This window comes from Anopheles marshallii, chromosome 2 (genome assembly GCF_943734725.1).
Source record: "Anopheles marshallii chromosome 2, idAnoMarsDA_429_01, whole genome shotgun sequence".
Classification (NCBI taxonomy): domain Eukaryota; kingdom Metazoa; phylum Arthropoda; class Insecta; order Diptera; family Culicidae; genus Anopheles; species Anopheles marshallii.
This window is the reverse complement of record NC_071326.1, coordinates 20,340,745-20,368,140: the sequence shown is the minus strand read 5'-3', so window position 1 is coordinate 20,368,140 and position 27,396 is coordinate 20,340,745. Positions and strand designations below refer to the sequence as shown.

The 27,396-nt window shown below is 44.7% G+C and overlaps 2 protein-coding genes across 2 annotated transcripts; both read left to right on the top strand.

The window, feature by feature from the left end:
* The first annotated feature begins 15,097 nt into the window (after window positions 1-15,097).
* On the top strand, window positions 15,098-16,183 carry LOC128718995 (COP9 signalosome complex subunit 5). The gene is made up of 2 exons (XM_053812616.1): window positions 15,098-15,656; window positions 15,720-16,183. The coding sequence occupies exons 1-2, from the start codon at window positions 15,098-15,100 to the stop codon at window positions 16,181-16,183; spliced, it is 1,023 nt and encodes a 340-aa protein (XP_053668591.1).
* Window positions 16,184-16,872: 689 nt separating this feature from the next.
* On the top strand, window positions 16,873-27,131 carry LOC128706923 (uncharacterized). The gene is made up of 9 exons (XM_053801865.1): window positions 16,873-17,025; window positions 19,991-20,044; window positions 20,830-23,316; window positions 23,439-23,632; window positions 23,696-24,379; window positions 24,458-24,769; window positions 25,404-25,733; window positions 25,812-26,606; window positions 26,684-27,131. The coding sequence occupies exons 1-9, from the start codon at window positions 16,873-16,875 to the stop codon at window positions 27,129-27,131; spliced, it is 5,457 nt and encodes a 1,818-aa protein (XP_053657840.1).
* Window positions 27,132-27,396: the final 265 nt, after the last annotated feature.

Genomic DNA, 27,396 nt, shown 5'->3' with positions numbered 1-27,396 from the left:
CCCGCCTCCCCGCACGGGCTTAGTGGAGCGTAAAAGTTCTCAAACCGGACAGCAGCAAGAAGCTCGGACGAACAGGACGCAAACGTGCCACATTGCCGAGTCGTGTCCTTTTCCGAAGCGGTGTTGTGCATGCTGTGGGATGCCGAACGCGCAACAGATGCGAATGAAAAACGACCACAGATAAACTGATGCCAATGTAGCCGGCAGCTGGCCTGATGTTCTGGGACCCAGCCCGAGGAAGTTATTACAGGACAATAAACCACTCACGGCGCATGGAGCAGCTCGACGCTGCCCGGGTACGATACCAGGGATGCCATTGTTAGGTTGCCTTTCTTTTCTTTAAATTGTCTTCGGCAAAAGCTGGCAAAGTGTGAAGCCGTAAGTGACAAACGGACGGAACTGGCAAAGCAGCCGTAGTGTGCATTTCTATTGGCGATAAACAATTTCCCGGCGGAATGGAAAGCGTGGCAACTGTTTCGTGCAAACGAAATGGAGCCCCCGTTTGATTGTTCGAAATCCGATCGATTATTAATCCGTACGGATTTGATTCGTTTTTTTTCCTCTTGCTGCGGCATTGGAAATCAACGTTCGCTTTGTGGTGGTGCGATTCATCCTGGGGTGAAGTAATCTGTTGCGAAAACGAAACGTTTTAGACGCTGAGCTGGGGCGCAGTTTTCGCTTGTGGTGGTGTGCGATAAACGGTTTATGTTTGAACTTCCATTTTTGTTAAATAATCCGATGGCAGAGATTATTTCCTGTAAATTAATCGCTTAACACTTTTCCGCCAACAATCCTCTAATTTCGGGGAGCTTTCTTATGGGCCAATTCAACAGTATAATTCAATTTTTGATGCAATTCAAACCACGTGTTCGTCGTTAAATATGGAATAGAAGGCGCTAAAAAATTTAAAAACCACACGACCAACTAAAAAACAGCTCCGACACACATTGCTTTATAAAACATCTTCGTGAAAGAAAATAAAACCCAGATTCAGATACTTTCCTCCTTCACAATCTTAAGGAAAAATAAGTTGACTAACAGTCACTTTTTAATACCGACTCCTTAACACACTCTCAGACATCATAAAACCCGGGCACGGGTGAAATTGTTTCAAAAGTTGTCATCATCAATGTGCGCCACCGACCGAAAATATGCATCGTAAAATGTTTAACATACATCTCGTCCTAACCTACCCCAAACCGGCTCACACACGGCACTCGACATTGCCATTTCATTGCCAAATCACAGCACGCACGCGGGTGCAGGACATTCTGCAGCGGCAAGAACCCTGTCGAGCTGTGCGAATGTGCCGTCCCATCTTTGAATGTCCCCAATATTCATTTCCGGTGTGCTTACCGCGGGTACGTGACTAGAATTTCATCCTGCAAATGATACGAAAGCGAGGAGAGGAAACACAATACATAAAGGATCAAACAACCCTTCGCATCCTGCCGGACGCCATTCCTTCCAGCGGTGGTGTGTAGCAGCATCCGGTGTGCGGTACAAATTGATGATAGCTAACTCGAGGATTTGGGCCTCTTATTTTCTTGCCTTCACGCGATAGTGCAGCAAGAAGAACAACCGAAAAAAAGCCTTCGTTAATAGCAATCACCGACACTAGGTACCACGGTTGCCTGTCTCGCTGATATCTTATGCCGGTAGTAATCGGGCTAAAGGATTGCTCAATCTTTCGTTGTTCGGTGCGCAAAAAAAGCGCTTCATCCGAAAAAAAGGAATCCAAAATAAATCCGTAAGTGCCAGTAAGCGTTTGATTGAATTCAATCGAATTTGCCCGAAAAAATGCGTAACAAACGGACCGTTCGGGTAAGAATGTCACCTTCTGGACGTGACTTTCGCCAGTTGTAGAATTCGGTATGGCAGACCGATTGACTAGTCAACCATGACCTGTGCATGGGCGGTTCATGGTTTCGTCGTGACATTGCCATGCATACGTTTCGGCTCTTTGAGCTAAACTTTCCACTGGAGCAGCCGGATAAACGTTCCTTCCCCCACAACACAAAGGAAATTGCAAGCGTGATTGAAAATCGGGCAGACATTAACGAGGAATGTCGGAAGTCACGCGAAAGCGATTGTCGTTGTTAAATGTGAAAATTTATTTCATTCTAAGCAATTTTTACATACTACATCTGGTGTTGAAATAGATATTAGCTGAAGAATTTGAGACATGTCTTTGAGACATCTTGAAGATGTCTGGTCTATTCTACCCAAAGTTACACAAATACAATAATTATTACTTAATAGGAAATATTTCATCGAATTTTGAAAGTATTCCAAATGACTTAAAAACAAGAGGAACACTTGAACAACACTTGAAGGATAAAACCACTGATGGTTAGTTGTTTCTTGAGAAAAAAATATCAGAACAGAACAGTTTCTTTATAATTTCTCTTTCTTCCTGGCGTAACGACCTTCTAAAGGTTATGTTAGCCATTTTTGGCTCCTTCTTCTTTATCGGCACAACAACCTCAAGAGGTCTTCTAGGCCTGCCATTTCTGGCTTTCTTGTGTGTATTGTGTTAATTTATCCGTAGCTGGATAATCAGTCCTGCGTACGGGGGGATTGGTCCGGATGGGATTTTGGTCCGTTCCGTTCGTGTAAAGACCCGTGCCGCTAACAACATGCCACCGGGCCGCCCCAAAATTTCCGACTTACTAGACTTAATTTTATCACGTAGCCGGATAAATCGCCAAAAACAAAAACCCCAAGTTGTTTTTACCTTCTCAAACATGAATTATTGCAATTAAATGATTCATAGTTATTTTTGGGTGGTGGGACTAGCTCGATGATTTGTATTACGAGCTATTGCGACTTTGAATGAACCATCACTAAAGCTTGATGTACTTAACAGCTCATGCGTGTAAGCCAAACATTACGAAACTGTTTTAAACTTTTGTATTTGTAATTGAATCATAAGCATAACAACTCGTCTAACTGCCAACACTCTTCTCCATGAACAGCGAGAAATCCAGAGAGAAATAAATAATTATTAAATCAACCCACGTCTATTGCACGGTAACGAACCTCAAATCAGCAGTTACCCGATGCGCTTTCGGCGCTAGCATGCACCGCTTTATGCGCAACACACATTTGTGATGTTGAGCAATCCAACAAACATATGCTGCCCTTTAATTGGAGTTTCCCATCTAACCGGAACACCTTTGGTAGAAAAGAAAAAAACAACAACAGGAACCACCACCTTCGCGGGCCGTACGATCAAGGCCGCCATGGGCTGGTGTGCCATAATTTACGGTCGTTATTAGCTATTCCGAAAGCATAACTCTTGCACACCGAAAGGCAAGAATCACACATGTGCCACATGCGATCGAAGCAGAAAATCTTTTCCTTTTTTCTTGCCGTACACCGTCGGCTGGATAAAACTGTTTGGACAAAAGTGGATTTCGGGTAGGACGTTGCCGGTTGTGTTGCCCCAAACATGTTCGGAATGTGGCGTGGAGAATCTAATGCAATGTGTCACCCCGCCCGGTAGTAACGCAATTTGTGTTTTTTTTTATTCCCTCCCTCCTTCCATGACGGTTGTTTTTAATGCTTCAGACAGCAGGTTTCTGTTGGAACGCCTCTTTGTTTGATCTTAAAAAGGAGTACCATGATCCATGGAGTTGCTTTTTGTGTGTGTTTTTTGTAAGACATGCGAACAGTGGGAGCTTTGACAAGAAGCTAAAATATTGTTGCTCTTTGTTGGAACACAACGGGATTAAGTTAATCGTAGAAAGCAGTTGAGCTTCAATCTTAATATGTATCTAAATACACCATGAAACGCCATCTGAAAGTAATTCAGTTCCACTTAATAAACTTCTAAACACGGTAATAAAACTCCTTACTGTCAATGATTAAGATCTTAAACACTCATAACGCACTCCATAACGAACGGCAGCGAAATGAACACTCCAAGATTTATACCCAATATGCCACCCTGGAAGAAAAAAAACACCTTACACCGGGAACCGAAAAGCTGGCAGCAATCATTTTTTACCATTCCCTACCCTGCTGGACGGTGGATCCGCCTGCTCACGGCGTTCTATCCATGACCGCACAACCCTTTGCTGCCCTTTTGCAGGTGAAAGGGTCAAAAAGCGCAGTGTCGAAAGACAGCACCGAGCTTTCAACCTTAATCGATGCACATTCACCTTTTGCTTCCGACGAGGCACCGAGGTTACGATATATAAAGGTAAAATAGCGAAAAAAAAACACACACATCTAAATGGCAGTATGATTTGGTAGCGAAAAAGTTGCAACGCTTTGCTTACCCTGACGAAGAGTAACTTCATGCTGCAGTACGTCAAACATTGCGTACATGCGATACATGGGGATGAATTCATCCGTTTGCTTACCTTCCTATGAATGACAGAATAGAGCACAGAATTTTTGTGAGGAAACTCTTTGAATGAAGGTTCGTTTCCTTTTTTTTTTTTGAGGAAGGAGAAAAGGAGCTTTTGCAATTCAATCTCTAATAAAGGTGAAGGTTCTATTGTGTTGCTAACTACCTTTACACTACCGTACGATAAGCCAAAGCGTTGAATACGTTTATCATAAATCTCGATGATGAATTCTTTGGAAGTATTATCAATGCACCGATAGTTGGCTGAAGGATGTTTTGTGCGAAAAGATCAAGAATTCAACATTTTTCCGGTTATGTACGTGAAAGTCTAATGCACTGCATAATAAACACTCGTCAAAGTTAACATTTATCGTAGAAAAGAAGATTCTGAACAATGAAATGTCCATAAAATTGACGTGTTGCACCCAAATGGCAACCAACGAAGACACTGCTAAAGAAACAGCAAAAAGCTCCCCCCGGATCGATCACTATTTGTGTGCCCCAAAAAAGGCACGATCCAACCTTTCCTGCGGGCGTCCAGCGAGCACGGATAGTGCCTCGGTAAAAAGTGTCCGAAAAAATGCTAATAAATATAATTTAAAGACACTAACCGTCGCATCAAACGCTACGGCACATGGCTTCCGCTCGATGAAGCCGGCGATAAAAATCGAATGCTGCTCCAAAAATTGTATCCAAATGTCTGCTGCAGCCCGTTTGCGTTGCTTTCGACGCAGAAGGACGGGAGAAACGGCCGCCAAAGTTAGTCCAAGACGAAGCAACAACAAGCAATCCATGCTGCAGCAAACCGATCCTGTGTCCTGTGCCGATCGACCGAGCTGTACTTTTCTTTCCAGCGTTTAATGAGCTGGAAAAGCATGAATTTGTGTGCGTCGTGTGGCTCGGTGATGGGGGTGTATTTTTTTTTAGTTGCTCTTGCTTCCTTTGAGTCATAGCCAACGCATTTCGCAATTTTCACCCGATCGATTCGTTTTTGCAAACAGCGTTATCCTCACGATGACCGGTCCTGAGTTGGGTGCTACACACTTTTTTCCGTCTCACTCTCACTCTCACTCTATCTCACCATTACACGATAAACAGAGGAATAGTGAACGAGAGGAACTGGTGGATCCCTTAAAGAGTGCCACTGAGGGAATGCTTTTTTGTAAGAGGAAACGTGACCGACCACCACGGTCCACTCCATTCCGTTTACTTATTTATCATATTAACCACCATTGAAAAGCATCCCGGGCAAGGGTGTTGTACGCTTTAATGTTACGATGAGGTTCGGTTAACCGTTTGTCTTCAACGTGCGTCCATATGTCAGGAAAAGCACCGAGCAAAACTTTTGCAAACTACGGGTTGTAACCGTGCGGTTTGCTTCCTACCACACTTTGCCGGCAACACACACACACACATACGTTGGTTTCCACACGCATAAAAGATCGACTAACTCATCCCTTTTTTTTCTACACATATGTAGGACATTACTCTTTCGTTACAATCGGAAACCGATAGAACTGGTGGTGCAGTGTGTGCGATAGATCATTAACTTTTATTCTTCCGAAAGATAAAACATTTCTCATCAACGTTCCCTCTCGGGTGCGTCTTGCCGCGTCACCCCTCCGCTGATGGGTGCGCATCATTTTCCACCACGTTAGGCGTCGGTATCGTATTTACATCGTTTCCGCCATGACGAGCGTTCACTTTTTAGCGTTTGCCGTGCGCGACCTTCGAACACCGTCAGAGGGAAGAGTGGTCCGGAATGTTTCACATTCCCGTTCCGGTGGCTGGTGGGTATGGCAGGTGCAGGGAAGGCGGGGTTTTGACCGTTTGTTTCTGGTGTGTGCGAAACTGGCGACAACCCCGAACGTGGATTGATCGTACCGTATGCCTGCTTGCACGGAAGGATGTACGGGTGGGGATGGGGGGCGTAATGGAAGCACATGGAAACTCGATAGCGCCGTTCAAATGTAAAGCAGAGCTTCGCTAAATTCCTTTGCAAACAGGCGAATATGATCGTTCCGTTTCTCGGCGTGTCATTGTCCGCCGAAAAGTTTTGCAAACGGAGAAAGGATAGTGATCCATTAATTCCTTCGGATGTGTTGCCATAGTTAACCCTCAAATGCATGAACAGATGTTTAATTTTTTGCTTCTTTGGCTAAATTTATCCGTCAAACCGCAAGCTCAAAATATGCTTTAGTTTAAGACGTTTGCATGAATACATCTGGCCATATTACATTAATTGATCATTATGTACCACAACTATTTAGCTGCAAAATTGAGAGCTCATTGGGCTCAACTTATCCAAAATTTTGTGATTATTTTTCCATACATTTGGACAGAGCCCAAAGAACCTGCTGTGACTTTTTCTCTCAACTATGTCTTTGATAAGAGAACAGAGATCATGAGTGATTCGTTTAGAGTCTTTATTCTAAAGACTTGAAGGACCTCCAATCTTTTTGCCGCTATAACCTCAGGAGATCATGGCGCTTTATTTCTGACTCTTTTTTAAATGTATTTCCAGTGTCTGGCATGTCAGCCCTGATTATGTACTAATGGGCGGATGGGATTTTACACTAATGGGTGGTACTCCCACTATTCCACGAGAGTCGCTTTACAGCACGTGACTACTACAACTATATCCATTACTAGATATAAGAATTCTAAAACTATTGTTATTGTATTGGTAGAGCTTCAATCGTCTTGAAAGGTGTTTGCAGTGCAGGAGTTTCCGCAGGTTAGGCAGATCTTAAAAGCCAACTATTAAAACTCCGATCACCTGCATGTTGGCCATCTTTGAGTAGGCACTCTTTTTATCTCTTTTCGATGGGTTTTCTTTGTTTTGCCTCATTTATTTTTCCAGAAAACTCGTAAGGATCTGTCTATCGTCGGCTACTTCGTTGATACAACCTCTCGAGCAAATTTTGAATAGACTATTCCAATGGTTTCGCAAGCAAATACACTAGCTTTTCCAATACATTTCATTTAAAGAGCCCTGTAATCTAGTTATTTCTATGACATCAAGGTATGTAAATCGAATCTGAATAGAGATGTAGGAGATCCAAACCTCTGTTGCACTCTCAAGCATAAAGTAGCTTAGAAACTCCATTTCTCTTCTGATATCTTCTGGTAGAACAAAGTGAAAAAAAATAGATTTAATTAGCAACATACAACAGAACACACAGAATTTCCTTGGTGACGATCGTTTCCATTGTCAAAATTTTCGCAAGTAGTTAAAAGCTATTGCTTCAACAAATGGGACTAATTATTCACATTCAAATGTATGAAACACAAAATTAAACCCAAAACTAAGCTACAATAAATATAAAAATTGCTTGATTTCTAGTGCATGGGTTTTGTTTCCAATGTGTAGGATATCCAAGTGACGCGGACCAATTTCAAAAGTGTCCTCTGAAAATCTGTCCAAGCTTTTTTCTCTACTCTCTACCACATAATAATAAACATCACACAAACCACTCAATGGTTTACTTCTCCTTTAATTTAGAAAATGCAACTGGTAGCGCAACAAGGCTATATCAAAGGTTAACACTAGCGCCCAATACAATGATCCGCACGTCCTGTTTCACCCAACTGCACCCCCCCCCCCCCCCCCCATCCCGCTGGTCAGAGACCGTACGCGCGGATTACGTCAATATTCGGCTGACCGAATTTCCCACCTATCGTAAAGCACGCACGCCCGCATCATGTCCGTGGCAATGAAACGTGAAACGTCGTAAAAGACGAACGTACGAAACAACCGCCACAAACGGCGAAACCTAACCCCACCGCGGCACGGCGAGATCGTGCGGCTCGCGGTGGGTCAAGACGTATGTTGGTTTGTTTATCTTCCGCACGGTCGATCCTCCCGGCTAATGTGACCGCATACTTTCATTCGCGTTTTGTTTCGCACCCTTAGACGGTGCGGCCGGCCGAACCGTTGGGTTGGGCGGAAGGTTGGCATCGATCATAAACTAAGGTGTCCCCGGTGCTTTTGTCATTTATAACTTGCAGCTGATTCATTGTATGTGCGCTCGGGCGGAATTATTAATGTAGCATGCAAGTGGAAAGAAAAAAAAAGCACTGCATGGGATGTGAAACAAGTGAACTCATGTGGACAATGTGTCGTCTTATGTCTTCCAATTTTATTTTTTGGTCCATTCCTCCACAACGTCGCTCGAACGCTCACGAACGAAAGATAATACAGTTTAAGGGAACAAAATGCACCTCAACCTGGTTCAGTTCCGTACGTGAGTTGCATACGATGCTGAAACAAATTGTACTTGAACGTCGCGGCGCATTTCGGTATCTTCTCGTGAGTGCACTGAATGAAGGGGCGGAGGGGGGGGGGGAGGGGGGGAATGGAAAAAAAACGTTAAAACACGATCACGTCGCAATACCGCGCTCTATTCACTAACGGAAACTATCAACCAAACGGTAACGGTTCGTGGTACGTGAAGCGGCAGTCATGACGAAATAAAGAAATATTCGAGCGACAAATTGAGGATGTCCCCGAGCAACGGTTGAACGGGCCCGTTGGGCTGGGGACCGCCGTGGCCACCGAGAACGCCGACCCTCCTGACCCTGATTTAATCGTTCCGAGCGATTGCTGCGGATTTGTAATTGGGGTGGGGAGATGGACGCGAACAAATGAGATCTGACCAGCAGCGAGCGGTGTAAATGACATTCGTATTCCAACAATGCCCAACCAAATCGAATGTAATTTTGTGAGTAAAATAAACTCATTCAACCTGGCGTATTGATAGTTATTGGTCTGTTAAAGGCTGTCTTTTGGTCTTTGGTAGAGTTGATTTTTTCTCATACGTCAGATTAATCGATTGCAGCAGTCAAACACAATTTCCCTCCGCTGTCATAAACACTACCAATAGGTTGCACTTAATTAATCAAATTTAATTGGTTTAAGAAATATCCGAGGCGTTTCTTCACATCTTCAAGGATTTTAAAACTCTTTACATCACGGGCCAGTTGCACAACCTTAAAGCGCTTCCTAGCAGCACTTTTAAATTGTTTTCACTTAAAACAAAGGGCACCAAACGCCAACATCAGCTGATCGCTTCTCGGGACAACATCGTTGCATTAGCATGCCATAAATTATGCACACAAATTTAGCCCCAGAACGGAATCTTCATCTTCCATCCCACAGGAAAACATACGCATCGCCGTCTCAAGCCGATTAGATCTTCCACGTACCACAAACCCTTTACCATGTCGAAAAAATAAATCACCTGCTTGTGAATGAACAAGTCAAACCATTATCGTTACCAATAAATATTCAATCCACCCTGCATTAGCTTTCGGTTCTCCAGCTCTTGTGGCCGCAGATTCACTGCTGCCTCGAGCGTACTCACCGTGAAGGGCAACAGGGATTCGGATTGTATCAATTAGAAATTTCGTCACTAACGGCATTGATGCCAGAAGGGATTCGGTACGCAGCATTGCGAGATTAGATCAGGGCAACCGCGCGCGTCACGCTTGCTGCGTTCTTGATAAGAGTGTCCCCCCGTCGAAGATGATAATAATTCGAAACGATGCAAAGTGTTTCGCTTCGATCAACTACAGAACCATCGCCATGCTCACCTTACCAAACCGAAAAGACACTCAATTATTGTTATCCTACAGAATGCTCCCACCCACACAGCTTCACACCCTCACAGCTTCGGAAAACGTACCTTACTAGACGGCTTACTGGGCGGCTTATCGAGAAAAAATTATGTTGTCGCGGGAGATAAAGTTATTGGTAGATCTTGCAGTAACTTCCAGCAATTCACCCCCTACACATCTTCCAATTAGTGAAAACCATTAGCGAATCGGTGGCAAACGTCCCGGAGGGTGCAAACAAATCTCTTCTTACCGAAAACGACACTTTTCTTCATCTATTTTCGTACAATTCAACTCTTTTTCACACTTTTCATCACTCGCGTACGCACGGAGCTGAGGTTTTATGATCTTCACATCCGAAAAAAAACAACGAATCACACACCCGGGTTTGGGGTTCAATCAGTGAAATCAACGCGAGATAATCAAAATCGTACGGATAAAAGGAAAAACTAACATTCACACCCTCGCAACCGCCGTTATCCAAACAGCCGACCTTCCCCGATTCGCATGCCGCACCACACCAACGTTACGTACTTTTGTATTCGCTTCAAAAATAAACACTTGTCATTTATCCAGCTTTTCTTTCCGTTAGACCGGAAAGCGAAGTATTAAAACTCGTTTGCACCGGCAGTTTAGGAGAGCACGAGGCATGAGGCCGTACCGTAAACGGTTGATGAAAATGATGAAAAATGTAACTGCGCTAGCGGGGGGGTTTATGCCGTGGGGCAGATAGTACCACCGATCATCATTACATCGATGTGTGCCACTCGTGCTAATACCGGGTACGGATTGCCCGATTTATTGAGAGTAAATCACCGACACACGCTGGCTTTGATCTGATTACACTTTGTTAGAAGATTTTCTTTTCTAAAAATTTCCACGAACTTTTCCACACACACACACACACGCAAACCGGTATCAAGTGTGAAAAGACTTGTGAGATGAAACAAAGCACTACTGTGGCCACTTGCTGTGCGGCAGCTGATCTTCAACGTTTCCACCGAAAATTCTCCCGTGAAGCAAAGAGACGACAACCGAACGTACGCAAGCGACTTGATCGCGACCACTTCCGAACGGTTGGGCGTTTGCAATCAAACTGAGAAGCGGTAAAAAGCTAACGGCGAACGTCGGCGAGCATGTTGTTTACCCTACACGATGGGATAGGGCGTACCGGTTTGGGCAAAATTTTGGCACACCAAAAGAATGTGGGGCAGAGTGCACAATGTATCAGTCGAATTTAATTCGATTAAAGATTTTGTAGTTAAATTTTGAAATAATGTTATGGTATATAACCTCAGAATTCTGCTTATTATTTGAAAAATGGAGTGTCTAATTCGAAATAAATATGTCATAATTTTAAAAAAAATTGAAAGTATGTTAAAGATACATTGTTTATTAATGTAACGACTTTACGCTAAATATTCCCCAATAAACTATTCCTTTTCCTATTTATTTATGGAAAACTGGTATCATTGTGCCTTCGTAGGTATTGATGTAAACTAATGCATAACTAGAAGATTGCTTAATCGATAGCGAAATTATATTTCGAACTCAGTTCAGATAGAATCCATGCTAATAACATGCTATGAAGTTATTATACCTGATATTATTATTTCATTAAAATTCTTAACATAAAGTAAGAACATTATCTTCCTTCTCTTTCATTTTGAGTTAGTATCTGAGCTTAGTTTGATGAATCAGCTATGCTAAATAGAGTTTTAAAACATCTAAAATAATAATTTAGTTAATCATTATTAACCGTAATGACTCTCTAACCCACCCGTGTCGGTCATTTCGGTTTGATTGTACACGAAAATTATTTAGAACTATATTGACAGACTAAATACTAAATATTCAGTTCGACAGTTTTTGACCACGCAATCCACTCATGCCCCATTGTGAATATACTAAAGCGCGCAAGCGTTACACATGTAACGTTCGTTACGGTCGCGTGCCGTACACATGCTTTGCACCATCACTTTCGTAAAGTATCCGTAAAGTATGAATGTAAACGCATTTTTTACCTACAATTAAATAATTCTACTGTTTAAATAAATTATGCAACATGTATTTAATCCCACTTTTCAGGTATTCGGCATCAGGTATTGCAAAAAAAGGTATTCCGATACATGAGAAACAAACAGCATGAATGAACTTCGAATCTATAGCGAACATCTCGTATTTTAGTTAACATTGCAGCACAATTATCTATTTGATTGCTTCTGGCGGACAGACACATAAATACGGAGGGGTGGACCATTTGACGTCACTGAATGTTTTACAAATGATTTGATTCGACCATATCAAATAAACAAACCCGGGTGCTCCCTGAACCTACTAACCAGCGATGAAAGTTACAGCATCGTTACCCCGATCGTATTTACATTGCATTTGTTTGCACCATCACTTTATTGCTGTGAAACCCCTGTCTGCCTCCGCAAAACGATCCACGCGTGTATCCTCGCGCTGCACAGCTTTACCATGTCACAATTTTCCAGTGAACCATGGTACAGTTTTCTCCTCTTTGAAATATTTTCTCCGGTTGGGTTTTAATAAATGTACCACACAAAACCAAGCAGGCGCATAACCGGATGAAACTTTTTCTCTGTGACCTTTTTGCTGGTCTCATCATCTGGCTGCTACGCATCTCTATGAATGATGAGTCCAACGGGTCTAACTTCAGAGTTAACTACCATCCAAAATGTGTTTTATTTCGTATTTGGTATGTTTCGATGACATGAAGGAAAAATAACCCCGAAAGTCTTGACCACGGGGGAGCTTTTCTGACGTCATTGATAGCTGGTCGCTTTGAAATGTGATGCGTCTTTGCTAGAGGGCGTGATGGAAGCAAACATTGTTGTGATATTACCGACAGAAATATTGATGCAGACGAATGTACAAGCTTTTTCACACCTGGCCATGTAACTTGAACCCATCTCAAAGGGGAACCAATCGATCAGCATCCGGAGCAGTTTGCGTACCACCTATGACGTCGATGCGTATACGAGATGCAAATTACATGCGGGAAAAAAAAACATAATTTCTAATATAATTTTGAAAGCAGAACGTACACAAACACCTACTTTCTGTTGTGGAAACGTTCGAGACGTCTCAAAAAGTGGTTTCGGAAAAAAACCATCATATGTCAGACCAATTTGTTTCGTAAATATTACGCACGCGAAACATCGGAACATTTAGCGCAGAAAAGCCTGCCATCAATCATTCCGTCCCGAAATCGTTATCCTTCTACAGCATCGGCATGCACCAGTGCCGGCTGATAGATACACCATGATCCTGCAACGGGTGAAAGCCATACTGTGCATTATCTTCTTGTCAGCATCGCACATACTTTTCCATCCTCTGTCGGGTACAAGCAATGAGAATTATTGGTATCGATAGTACCGCAGCAGCTCAGTAAGGAGCCTTGTCGGTGGAGTTGCTACTGCCTTTGAATCGTTTGCTTCGTACGCGATAAAATAAGATCCTGATGAATCATTTACCCCACCCCCATTCTTCTTGCCCATCCGTGGGATGCGACGTTTGGGGAAGGTTAAGCTCCATAATGTTTTCTTTACGCGGTCAAAGGGGGTTTGTTGTTTTTTTTTTAAATGATACAAAAAAGAACTTTCGCCCATAAAAGACTCACACAGTACGGTGTACAAACAAACAAAAAGCACGATCAGACATTTTGGTTGCGCATCGTGGACACATTATCTTCAACTCTTGTCGAGAACAATGAGCATCAAATTGGATACCTACGTCAATCTGTTTGGGCAGTGTCAGTTTACGCGCTCCCCCATTGTTCTAAGCCATCACGATAAGAGTGCTGATACAAAACGCACAGACGACTGTGTCTGCTGCAGGTTTAAACTTATTAATAAATGGCTTGTGGCTAGTGTTACGGGTATTCGGATGCATCTAAATAAAAAACCCATACAGTATTCCTTTTTTTCATTAGTCTATCTTTCCACCACATCTTGTACGACCTTTTTATGGTAAATATTTTCTCCGACCAAACGTCTTGGAATTCATTTCTCCACGGGGGGGGAACGACAAAACAGCAAAACCCAAAACTGCAATTTGTCATAAATCATCGCCAGCTTATCGTCGGGTACATCAAAATCACACAAACAGATTCGCCAAGCTTAATTCACGATAATTAACCAAATTTATCCAAACATTTGACGCGTTGTGCGTGTTTTTACACTCGTGAATTGTGGAGACTCGAACCCGAACTCGATGGAGACGCCAAACACTTTTCTCACATCTCATCCATCAATGTCGCGCTGCCGGTGTTGAGCGGTGCATCGGCAAGATTGCACCCTTTTCTTTTTTGTTCGTGCGTTTTTGTGTGTCGCGATGGCCACAAGTATATTTCCATTCGCTTATCCTTTCGCTACAAGTAATAGTCCGCAGCAACAAATGTAGATTAATGTTTTTGTTTTGGTTCTGACGCCATTCTAAACGACTCTTATTTAAATGTGCATAAATGGATAGGTTTAGTAGTGTACGCTATACTCTGCATACAACATAAAGACTTGAGGAGACTCTTTTTTATAACGGTTAAGTACCGACGTACTGTTGTGGCGAGATACTTATGCTTATGTTATTTTTTTTTTTTTAGTACAATCATGTCATTAGAATCGAATCATATTTTAAAATATACTTCTTGTGTACCGATTGCTGCATATTCATGTATGTATTTCTACAATTTCATTGTTGTTAACCGATGTCCCATGTTCAATGTCCATCACCGCTGTGATGCTTTTCTTTCTACTGATAAATTTTTCTTTTTTCATTAACACTACATCTCTGTCCAAATAGAGTCCCTAAACTATGAATATTTATCGAAAATTAAATCTAAATTTACTCACCACGTGGAAATTGCATATCTTTGACCGTTACTTGCACACACAAGAAGATTTCAAAATGAAGCGTTTGAACGTTAAGCGTTTTTTACACCAGCTGTCACAAATGTCATTCGCCGTAAGCGACTGTCCGTGTAATCACCGCCTAAGTTTTGTAGCCAAATAAAACATTGGCAGTGAAAACAACGAATCGTTTAGTACGGACTTTTTTAACAATTTTGTCTCATAAAAGTTCCCTGTATCCAGCTCAGCTATCATGGAGATGGCAAGAAAAACCTGGGAGATGGAGAACAATATCGTTGTTCTGCCGCCCAGTGACGAGATATTTCGCTACGATGCGGAACAGCAGCAGCGTATTCTGACTGCACGGCCATGGGAGAAGGATCCGAATTATTTTAAGGATATCAAAATTTCGGCCCTGGCACTCATCAAAATGGTAACACATTCGCGTTCTGGTGGTGCGCTCGAGGTGATGGGCCTGCTGCTGGGAAAGGTGATCGAAGACACGATGGTGGTGATGGATGCTTTCGCCTTGCCGGTCGAAGGTACCGAAACACGGGTCAATGCTCAGTCACAAGCGTACGAGTATATGGCAGCGTACATAGAATCGGCTAAAGAGGTGGGACGCATGGAGAATGCCATCGGTTGGTACCATAGCCATCCCGGTTACGGTTGCTGGCTGTCCGGTATCGATGTGAACACGCAGATGCTCAACCAAAACTACCAGGAACCGTTTGTGGCGATTGTGATCGATCCCGTCAGAACGGTATCCGCCGGTAAGGTGTGTCTCGGAGCGTTCCGAACATATCCGAAAGGTAGGTGGCAATGTGAAGAAGCATCAAACGATGATAATTAACGTATTTTTTCATCCCTCGCAGGGTACAAACCACCGAATGAGGAGCCATCCGAGTATCAAACCATCCCATTGAGCAAAATTGAAGACTTCGGTGTGCATTGCAAGCAGTACTATCAGCTGGATGTGACGTATTTCAAGTCAGCTCTCGATCGAAAGCTGCTGGACTCCCTGTGGAACAAGTACTGGATGAATACACTAGGCAGTTCCGGGTTACTAAGCAATCCGGACTACACAACACGACAGATCTTGGATCTGTCGGAAAAACTGGAGCTTAGTGAGGCAAGTCTAGGCAGAGGCCAGTTTATGGCAAGTGGTTCGCTCGATCCCAACGAAAAGCGCACGGAGGATAAACTTTCGAAGGCGAGCCGTGACTGTAGCCGTGCTTCGATTGAGTTGATTCACGGCTTGATGGCCCAAATTGCTAAGCATAAGCTGTTTAACACAATCAACACCGGTGCGGCGAAAGGCACGGAAAAAGCATCATAAGAATCTGTGGGCTGTGAGAAAGTTCTTAATAAACTCATTAAATCATGCAATTCGTATTCCATGTGAACGTTTGAATGGTTGCCCACATGATAATCTGTTTGGATTTTCGAATCCTATTTCCATATTGTTTAAAAACAACTAATTAATCTGCTAAAACTCTGCTCATCACGGAAAATCAAGAACCTGCCTACTCTGACGTCATGCTTGGAACATGCAGCATCCATCCATGTGCGTAGCTACGCATCTGTCATAAATCCGCAGCTACAGCAACAACACCAAACGTCTCCGCAGCGGGCTATTTATTTAAAACATTTCGCGACAACAACAACATTATCGTTCAGTCCGATTGCCCGGAAGGTTGTGCAGTCCTCACTGCAGTAAACGCGAGTGCTTTTTTCCATTCCCTGCTGTACAGCGTTCACCGATTAGTTTGTTTATTGTTTCGCTTGATTAGTGTTAGTGCGCTGCTGTGCCCGACTGTGTCTGTGGTGGCGCAGTAGCTAATTGAATTCTCTGCTGACCGCGCGGAGCACACCAAATTGTGCAGTGCCGTGCTAACAAATCAAACAAAAAACCCCCCCACTAAACGGGGTAGCGATAAAGCAAACACGTACGAATGCAATAAATACATATTAATCAGTGCAGCGAAACATTTCGAGAATAAGACCCACGTTATGGGTTGGAGGAAAATGCGTTCCATTCCGCAGCTGTTGCTGCTGCTGTCGACGGCTCTGGTACTGCTGACGGTGGTCCGTTCCGAGGAGCAACCGAATCCCGTCACCGAAACTGACGCACCATCGAACAGCAATGGCCCGACGGATGAACCCGACGAGGAAGTACAGGTAGGTGGCGGGGCCGGGACAAGCCTTTTCGCACCTCAATCTACGCGTTTTCTGTCAATTTCGCAGCAAATGACGCCAGCAGGTTTGTGCTGATCGGAATGGCGGCTGGATACGATGGACCCTAAACAGCTCTTTGTGCTGGGATGGGGAAGGTACACGTAGTGACCTCATCATCCCGCACCGTTTCGTCCAGTTGCTTTCTCTTTGTTCGCCAAAGAAGCCTTGCGAAGAAGACGAAAACGATCACATTTCGGAGTGTGGAACCGATCACTTAATTTCTGCGCGATTTTTTTGTTTTTTGCGCAGCACAATCAAACGCCCCTGTTCCACGCGGAGGCCATCCGCTGATCGTGGCGGTGGTGGTGGTAGTTGATCGCTAGAGAACCACCGAATGCGGTCCGATAGACAGCATGTTTCGTTATGTAAACACGCTAACCGAGCGCGCTGCGTATGCTGATCAATCCATGATCGCGGCTTTCCTGCCGGCAAGCGGAAGGTACAGCACCATTTCCCGTTCGGTCAGATTACGATGTGAATGGGTGTATTTGAGTGGACGTGTTGGAGATGTAAAGCAAGAAAAAAAATACTCATGATGTCTACGCGGACGTCTATCTGTGTTTTGCAAACGTTACGGACGTTTGTACGATCACACACTCTCAACACAGGTTCGGAAATTAAACTTTAATAGCACCATACTTGGAGGGCAAAATACAATGGGGAAAATTACATACAGTTAAGGTTCAGAAACGTTTTTTTTTTGTTTTGCTAATGTAGTGCGACATGTTATTAAGCGGGTGGAAGGTGTCGATCCGTTAGTGATGATCGACCCATCCTGCCTTTGAGTCAGAACAGCTCAAATGTTTGTGATTGTGTTAAATCTGCTGAATAGTTAACTTTTTGTATGAAATGATGTGATCGCTGTTTTCGAGCAAGTTTAAAGCATCACATTTCATACTCGATCATTATTGTTTACCGACACTAGGACGGTGAATAATTTGTTCACAGTTTGCCGAGACAGCAAACACTGGAACGGTCAATCGCTTTTAAATTTCGCTCATCGCACTGATCACCCGTACGAAGTGGCGCCCCTGACACCTGGAACCCTTCAGCTGATTCCTTACATTGTGAGCTATTTATATAGCTCTGGACGTATCGCCAAACCGGTTTTTAAAACAGCCTTCAAGGACATAACTAGTTGTTCCGTGGTGTAAGTAGGAGACACATGGAACGGTGTTAAACATCAAGACAGAATCGCATTCACACAATCATCACTATATGATAGTTTCGCATTTTGTTGAAGATTAGTATATTCTTCCACATTTCGCGACACTGCAGTGCGTCACCAACGCCAGACACCTGTTAATATTTATCCAGTTTGGTTTTGCCAATTCCAAAACAGCCATGTTTTCGGAAATCAGCCACCAGGAAATGTCTTAATGCTATCTTATATCGCTTACGTAATTTGTTGAGTAACTCCTGCCGAAGGTTTAACAGGATCGCTTCCCATAGTTTTTGTATTCGTTTGTTGAATATACGTAAGTTGATATTTTGAATGTCCATATTCATTGGGGATATGCGAAAAGCAAGAATGGGATTTATATACTTAATCATTTCGTCATTCTATATGTTATAGACAGCAACTACAGATCTTACGAGGCTTAAACACATTGATCTCACCTTCAACCTTCTATTACTTAATTCCTTTCTCGTGATTCTCGTAGAAATTTACGTGAGGATCCTTATGTAGAAGATACCGCCGATGTTTAAATCATCCATCAACTCTGTTCTTTTAATACAAGGTGTTTTTTTTTACCTCATTATAACATAACTAACCAATTGGACCCTTTTTTGTGTCTTACTTTTCCCGGTGACAATGTGCTTCCATTTTTTGTCCCACTGGTTCAAAACGATCCCACACACGTTTGGACAAAGGAAGCGTGACAAAGCGTTGCTGGTCAGCTGATGCTCCAGTTCTGTTCACCTTTCGGACAGTCTTTGTTCGGGTTGCTATTTATTATCGACCGATCTTATGCATATTGACGGTTGCAAAATTAACGTCATCCGTTCGGTGGTCTACGTGCAATGGCAAGGCAGTTGTTTAACCCACTAGTGGCCAGGAAACGAAACACGTTTGATGACATTCTCGCGCTTCTTATCGATGGTTCGAGACTGGCAGCGTCATCAGGCTAAACAGGCATGTGAATCCGTACCCCGGGATGGCTAAAACGGGAGGATGGTATAGAAATAGCAAATGAATGTGTTGTTTTTTTCCTGCTCCTGCTTGTCCATTTGTGATAATAATGTTTGAAAACTTCGTCTCTTTAACACACCATGAATCAAATACGCACACACACACATTCGTTCGGAGAGCAAGATTGTAAATTGCTCCATCGAAATGCCATTGGCAACGTATGTGGAAGTGGCCTAGTTTGTCTTTGCGGCCGGTCTTGTTGTTATGGAACCCATCTTCACTCGAACAACTGTGTCGTATTTTAGCGGTACAGCATACAGGGGAGTTCTGGAACACATGAACTATTTTGCGTAGGATCCATGAATTCTTCCATTGGAGATGCTAATGACACATGATCTAATCGCTTGGAAAAATGTGTGTGGAAATAAGTCTTGTCACTGTAGAACACGTTGATAAGAGTTGAATAGTATTTGCCCCTGTGGCATATACACACCTACAGCTACAGCTGCAATGTCTCTTGGGTTGGTCTAACGAAAACCTGTAAGTCATCTCGAGTTCGAGTCCGCTGAATATCAGATCTTGACTGAATGGTCTTCGGACATCGGATAAGCAACCTCAAGAACCTGAGCCTGGTAACCACTGGCCAGAGAAAGGAGGAAGTAAGCTTCTTCCTTATTCAGATTTGTGATATTCACACAGCAAAACACCCTCCAATTTCATACATGATGTCGAATTAAATAATCGTTAGCGTACTCCGTTCTCCACTTTCCGTAGAACCGTTTGACCACCGGACTACGCTTGGAGCATGAGCTAGTGAAAGAACAGGCCGTAAGTTTATCTTCGATTACCACACTTCAGTGCATGCGGTATGCAGCAATAGCGGGGGCAGATATCGACCGCATTTTAGTACCGTTCTCGGTCTTTAATTGATAAAGGAAATGTTGGGTTAAGTATAATGGAATTGTGTCGTGCATGTGTACACGTCCTGCACTGATGTTGAAGCCTTTGCATGGGTAAACCCCACGTTACGAACGAACCGAACCAATTAATGTTCCGGCACTATTTTAGTGCCCAAGAAGATGGATCATTTCGCTACCAAAGAGGGGATGTACTCATACTAGTGTTAACGTTAACCCTATCTAGCATACTAAGTGGTAGTCTGTTGACAATCCGTAACTCCGCAGCGCATACTCCGTAGATTTTGCTCTCCTCTTCCACAACTCATATCATCGACATGTTACGCTTACCTCCCCGGTGACCTGGGAGGATTGTTCTGTTTCGGATATCATCCTGCACATAACCAATAACGCATATATACCCTTCGACAACAATGCTAACATCAAGTAATGGCTTTCCCGCACGCCAACGTATAACTCCAATGTATCTCCTTCTCCGGTTGGACTACCTCAGCATACCATCATCATCACCATCTGGGTCAAAACACTTGCATCAAGGTACGGTGTATCTGTCTGTCTTCCTGTGTCTAATTGCTGTGGACTGCTAAGATCACGAGTGTCCCTACTCTAACACTGCGTGTCCACGTGATCTTGCGCTCGGAGCAGAAAGAATAGAACGATGTGTGATCGAATGGAATAAATGTTTCTCCTTGCCAGGATGCTCCTTCGACGGTCAATGGAAGCAGCGAAGGTGGCATCGTTGCCATACATGTCGATGCCGTTGGCGGGAAGGAGCAGTTGCGTCCAACGCTGCGCGGTCTTTCCTACATTGCGACTTCATTCTTGCCGCGCGAGTACCGATTCGTAGAAATCCTTACGGCTACGCGTGAAGTGGTGGCAGGTGTACGGTACGAGCTGACCGTAAGCGCCGAAGATGAAGCCACCGCTGAGAAACGCATCTGCCAGCTGGTGATACTCGAGAAGCCCTGGATCACGACGGAGTATGGCGAGAAATATCGCACGCTGGAATACACCAACTGCAGCTCGAGTTCCACGCAACCAACGATGGAAGAGACGGCCACTAGGCTCAATCCCGCGTTTGATGCAAATCTGCGTCTGAATGAAGAGCTTACCCCTCAACGAGTTGGAGAGATCGAGCAGCAAATCGTTGTGGAAAAGGTGGAAATGTTGGAAATAACTTCAACACCGGCGACTCCACTAACGAATGACGGACAGAAACTACCAGTAACAGACAGCACCACTACTGACAGTGAAGGGTTAAGTGATGCTGCGAAGAGCGCTATCGATGAACTATTTAGTTTTGCCAGCGCTCCATATCAAACTGCAAACCGAAATCGTCCACAGCAAGAGGGCGCCGGCGTTGGTGCAGAGGTGATCGAAGAAACGATCGTACCGGTGAGGAGCGTCAAAAATCGTGCGGAAGCACAGGACACGGTAACGACACCGGCAACGACAACCACGACAATAGCCCCTTTAGATCAGCAGGTACAGTCGACGTTCGATGAGGTGTTCAAAACCCATCAGGAAATACAAAAAGCGCTCGATGAGGTGATTGTCAATGGAGGTGGCCGCGATGTACAGCTCAAGTACCGGCCGGTGTTCGATTCGTTGCTACAGAAGGTCAAAGCCAGTATCGACAGCTACTACCGCACAACAAACGGAGGCGATGCGAACGTTGATACGGCCGCATTTGTCGTGCGTGATAACGCGAACGTTACACCGAACGGTGTTCGAGGTATGGTACCGACGCGTACCGCTGCCTCCACCAGAAACGATGAGCAATCGTCGCAAGAAAGTGACGAAGGACAACAGCGGCAATCGTTACCGGACGTAAACCTGCAACCTCCCAGGGTTGATGCGCCCACGGCGGTTACGTTTGGTGCTGACACGGACGAAGATGAGAACGATCAACAGATTCTCACCAAGGAACAGCTCGCGAAGGAATTAAACAGTGAGGATAGTCTACAGCGTGTGAAGAAACATTCGCTATGGGAGCGGAACGTTCGTAGAAGAATTCGTGAGGCTGTTGATGAGGAGGTTGCAACAGAAGAACCCATTGTAACGACGACTGAACAGGATGCGATGGACGTTGTTTCTGAGCACGCTACAGATGCTTCTACAGCGAGGGACATTAAAATCGAGACTACAACCACTGTGCCGTCCGTAAGTTCTACAGCTTCCACGAATACGGTTGCTGTAAATGGAACTAATGCTTCGTCTGCGTCGTCGGAAAGCGATGAAGCAAGGCCTAAAACTAAAGCTCCCAAGGATTCATCAAACGATTCCGACGATGACGACAAGGACGTGAAGCTTTCGAAGAAAGAACTTGCTCGGCAACTGAACGCAGACGAAGGGCGTCGTGACAAGCGGGACTTTTCGGGTGGATTCTCTGGGGGAAGTTTCGGTGGCTTTTCTGGCGGTAGTTTCGGCGGAGGTTCTTACAGCGGCGGCGGATACTATGGCGGAGGATACTACGGAGGGGGATACTACGGTGGTGGATATTATAACCCTTACCGAAGAAGACATTACCGTCCGTCACCGTACTATTATGGTTATTATCGGGGAAAGCGCAGCGCACCGGTAGAAGATGTGCCCGGCGAGTTGAACGAACAGGATAGTTTAAAACTGGCAGAACAGAATGTTAAATCAGAACTTCACGCACCGAAAATCGAACGGGTAACGATGGCATTCGGCGATTCGAACGAGGAGGACGAAGTACTGACTAAAGAACAACTTGCCGAGAAATTGAATGCCGATGATGGACACCGACGGGATAAGCGCGGGTTATCAAGCGAAACCAACGAGCAAGAGTCTACCGAGCGTGGAGGATATAATTCACGTTCGTTCTACAACCATGCGCCATTCTATCGCAGAAAGCGTACAGTAAACACGCCCAATAGCAACGCCATTGATCTCGACGATCTCGCACAAGAGGCATCGATGAAAGCGATCGCCACTGAAGCGATCCAACGTTTGGATCAGATGGATTCGGATCCATATCAGCGAATGTTGCTAGAAGTGCTTGACGCTCGGAAAGTGTCGCAGCGATCCGACAAAACCCGAACAACCTACGTGCTAACTGTGCTAACGGCCAACTCGCGCTGCGCGGAAGAGGAGAGCAAAATGACGGAGTCATGCAGGAAGCGGCTGATACCGGACACCACAAAACAGTGTACCCTGGAGGTAATTGAGCTCTGTGCTCCTTGTGGGCAGGAGTAGTATTTTTAGGCCTAAGCAGAGCAGAGCTGGAAACGTGTAAGAGAGAAATAATACTTCTTTTCTTCGTTTTCCAATTTCGTTCCCAGGTACATGTATTGAAAGCGAATTCTCCGGAAGATTCTCAACAGGTACAATTAACTAAATCTAAATGTCAAAAACAGGTTAACAATTTAGGTGCCAGACAACTCGTTGGAGGAGCAACGCCGGTGGACCTGTCCGACTCGGAACACAAGGAACGCATACGTCTGGGGCTGGTTGGCTACGAGAGTGGAAAGCACAGGTTTGTTTCACTGTAAACGATGTCAAGCTGATATGTGATTTTTAAAGTAACTGATCTTTTCAGCAACTTCGAGATACTGTACGGAACAGTCCAGGTCGTGGCGGGTACCATACATCGCTACAAGATCGCTCTGAAGGATGACGGCCAGCAGGTGTACAGCACGTGCGACGTGAAGGTCTTTACTCCGCTTCCGTCCGACGCGCACGAAAACAAACCCGAGTATGATTTCGACTGTCAGGACGAAAACAAGGACGACGAAGTTAGTAATCGCCGACGCCGTGACGTTGCAACGCCGAAAAAACTCAACAAGGTGCCCAAAACCGGCAGTGCACAGGAGCTCACACCGGAGGAGTATGCGAAAGCGGAACATCAAACACGGGTTCGCACCGGTTTACAGCAACAATCGGCCCTGGTCGATGGAAGTGGCAATGAGCGCAAGGTGAAGATTGTGGGCGCCACAATGCAGATAGTGGCCGGTAAATCGTACACCTACCGATTGACCTTCCCGGACGATGAATCGAAACGTGTCTGCAAACTTAACGTATGGGAAAAGCCCTGGCTGAAGGAAAAGGCACCACAGGAAGCATTCAAGGCATCGTTTGAATGTCCGGACACTGTGACACGATCGAAGCGCGATTCGTACTGCGCGGGTTGTGCCTCTCCATTGACGGCTGACGAGTACGGTAACAGCGAGCACCAGGAGCGCATCGATAAGATTCTCACATTTCATGGTCTTACCCGCGGAAAGTAAGTGGCATAAATAGTTAGACTTTAGCAGTCCCTAAAGACAGTACCTGTTTATTTCCTACTCTTATCCTCCCTCAGCTCGCTGAAGGTCCTGAATGGAACTAGCCAGGTTGTTGCCGGTATGAAGTACGTTTACTACGTCCAACACAACAACGCTGTCTGCAAGCTGACATCCTGGGAGCGTGTCTGGTTGACCAAATCGCACCCAAAGGATGCGTACAAATACACGTACGAGTGTGAGAAGGAAGTGGCAGCTACGAAGGCACGCACACGGCGCTCCGTAGTCCCCGGTGGTTCACGCTCCCTGTCACAGGAAGAGCTAGCGGCGACCGAGCACGTTGAGCGGGTCGATAAGATATTGGTTTCGAACGGTGGAACGAAAGAATCGTCGTAAGTACCAAAGCACGTAGAAGGAAAAGCCTTCGCATGCGCTGTTTGATGTCATTTCATTGACCGCTAACGATTACTACAACACTGATACCGAGATTGCATCGTCGTCTAATCATTACTGTGGATGTAAAATATCGCAGTTCGAATACTAACTCCGCGTGTTTAGCCCAAGGCAACACGGACCCTCAACAGTCCCGTACATTTATGTGCAACACTAGCCGATATCCATAACCTCCTTATAAAGCTACTAATTGTCTGTCTTGTTGTTGTTCTACTCGTTTCTACGACAAGATAAATTCCATATTGCTGTCGTACTCGCTGTATTCTTCCCTTGTGAAAGTACTGCATGATTGCTCGTCTTTGCCATTCTCATCAAATGTGAAAAGATGCCAGCAAAATTATCTTAAATATATAATATAAAGTTCAACAGCATGATCAAGTTGGCTCCTTTGTATCAGTCATTAAATGGCGTAGAAAGCAACCGAAAGAATCGTTTACTAACCTAATGGTAAGAGCAGCGTTTATATGCATCGCTGGGTTTGTAATAGTTTGTGCTATTCGTTAGGGAAGCAAACCACATAGAGTGTGTAATATTAACCTGCATGAAACGTTTGATCCATTTTGCCTCCGTTAGTAACGCCCGGATTGTTAGCGGAACCGTACAAATAGTGTCGGGAAAGCTGTACAAGTACGCTGTCGAATTTAAGGCGGAAGGGAGTAGCAAGTTGTGTAAACTATCGTCCTGGGAACGCCCGTGGCTAGAAGAGAAAGATCCGACGGAAGCGTACAAGTATACGGTGTCCTGTCCGGATGCGAAGGAAGCAGGTACGCGTCAGCGTCGCCACGCGAAAAAAGCTGGCAGTTCCAACGAATTGACGGTGGAAGAGCTGAAGGATAAGTCACACATCGAGCGCATTAGAGCCGGCATGGTGTCGTATAATTCGGAACGATCCAAGGCGTACAAGTAGGTTGTTTGAGTTCATTGTAGAAAGAAAGTTTAGTTGATACTAACGATATGTATTTCCTATTACTTGCTTTGCAGTGAGTTTGAAATATTGGCCGGATCGACGCAACAGGTCGCTGGATCACTGTACAAGTACACCTTCCGCGTAACGAGCGAACCCGACACGGTGTGCAAAATTTCCATCTGGGAACGGGTTTGGTTGGAATCGCAAGATCAGCGTAAGTACAATGTGAAATGTACCGGTGATGACGACACGGAGCAGCAACCGGATATCAAAAGCAATCCACAGCAAGAAGCCTCCCCGGCTACCACAGCCTTCCCGGCGGTAAAGCGTCGATCCGTGCGATCGCTCAAGATCGACGATGATGAACACGTGCGACGACAGTTTAACAAATTCAAGCATCATCATCGCCGCCAGTACGCAAGCTCGATGGAGCACGAGATGCGCTTTAACATATTCCGCAACAATCTGTTCAAGATCGATCAGCTGAATAAGTTCGAACGCGGCACGGCCAAGTATGGGGTGACCAAGTTTGCGGACATGACGGTGGCCGAGTATCGGGCACATACAGGACTGGTTGTGCCGAAGCAACTGCACACCAATCACATCCCCAATCCCGTTGCCACACAGGAAGATGTGGCCGATGTCGGCGATATGCCGACATCGTTCGATTGGCGCGATCAAGGCGCTGTGACGGGGGTAAAGGATCAGGGCAGCTGCGGTTCGTGCTGGGCCTTCAGTGCCATCGGCAACATCGAAGGTCTGCATCAGATTAAGACGAAAAAACTCGAATCGTACTCGGAGCAGGAATTGGTCGATTGCGACAAGGTGGACAATGGATGCGGCGGTGGTTACATGGATGATGCTTTTAAGTAAGAATCGCCAAGCAACGAATCGGGTTTGAAAAACGGTGTGCTTTCATCGCTATACCTTTCCATTTTCATTACAGGGCGATCGAGCAACTGGGTGGTTTGGAACTAGAAGCGGACTACCCGTACGAGGCAAAGGCCCAGAAAACGTGTCACTTCAACAAAACGCTCAGCCATGTGCAGGTGAAGGGTGCGGTTGATATGCCGAAGAACGAAACCTTCATTGCGCAGTACCTGATCAAAAATGGCCCAATTGCCATCGGGCTGAATGCGAACGCGATGCAGTTTTACCGTGGTGGCATATCGCACCCGTGGCATCCGCTGTGCAGCCACAAATCGATCGACCATGGTGTGCTGATCGTGGGCTACGGCATCAAGGAATACCCCATGTTCAACAAGACGCTACCGTACTGGATCATTAAGAACTCCTGGGGACCGAGATGGGGCGAACAAGGCTACTATCGTATCTATCGCGGTGACAATTCCTGTGGCGTCAGCGAAATGGCCTCATCGGCCGTTCTAGCATAAGTTCGATTGTGTATGTGTGCGCGTGTTTTTTTGTTTGTTTTACTCGTAAACTTTATATCAACTTTTTATACAATTTTTATACCATTTATACTCTCTGCATATGTATCACATTTTTACTCTACTCAAGCAATTCAGACGAACAAATATAGAAAAGTATGATCAAATTATAGAACTCGCTTTTTATAAAATCCATTTGCGTGAATGAAAAGTAGGGGTTATCTTACAACAGGTAAAATGGGAAGACGTTTCAAAAAACCAACATCGA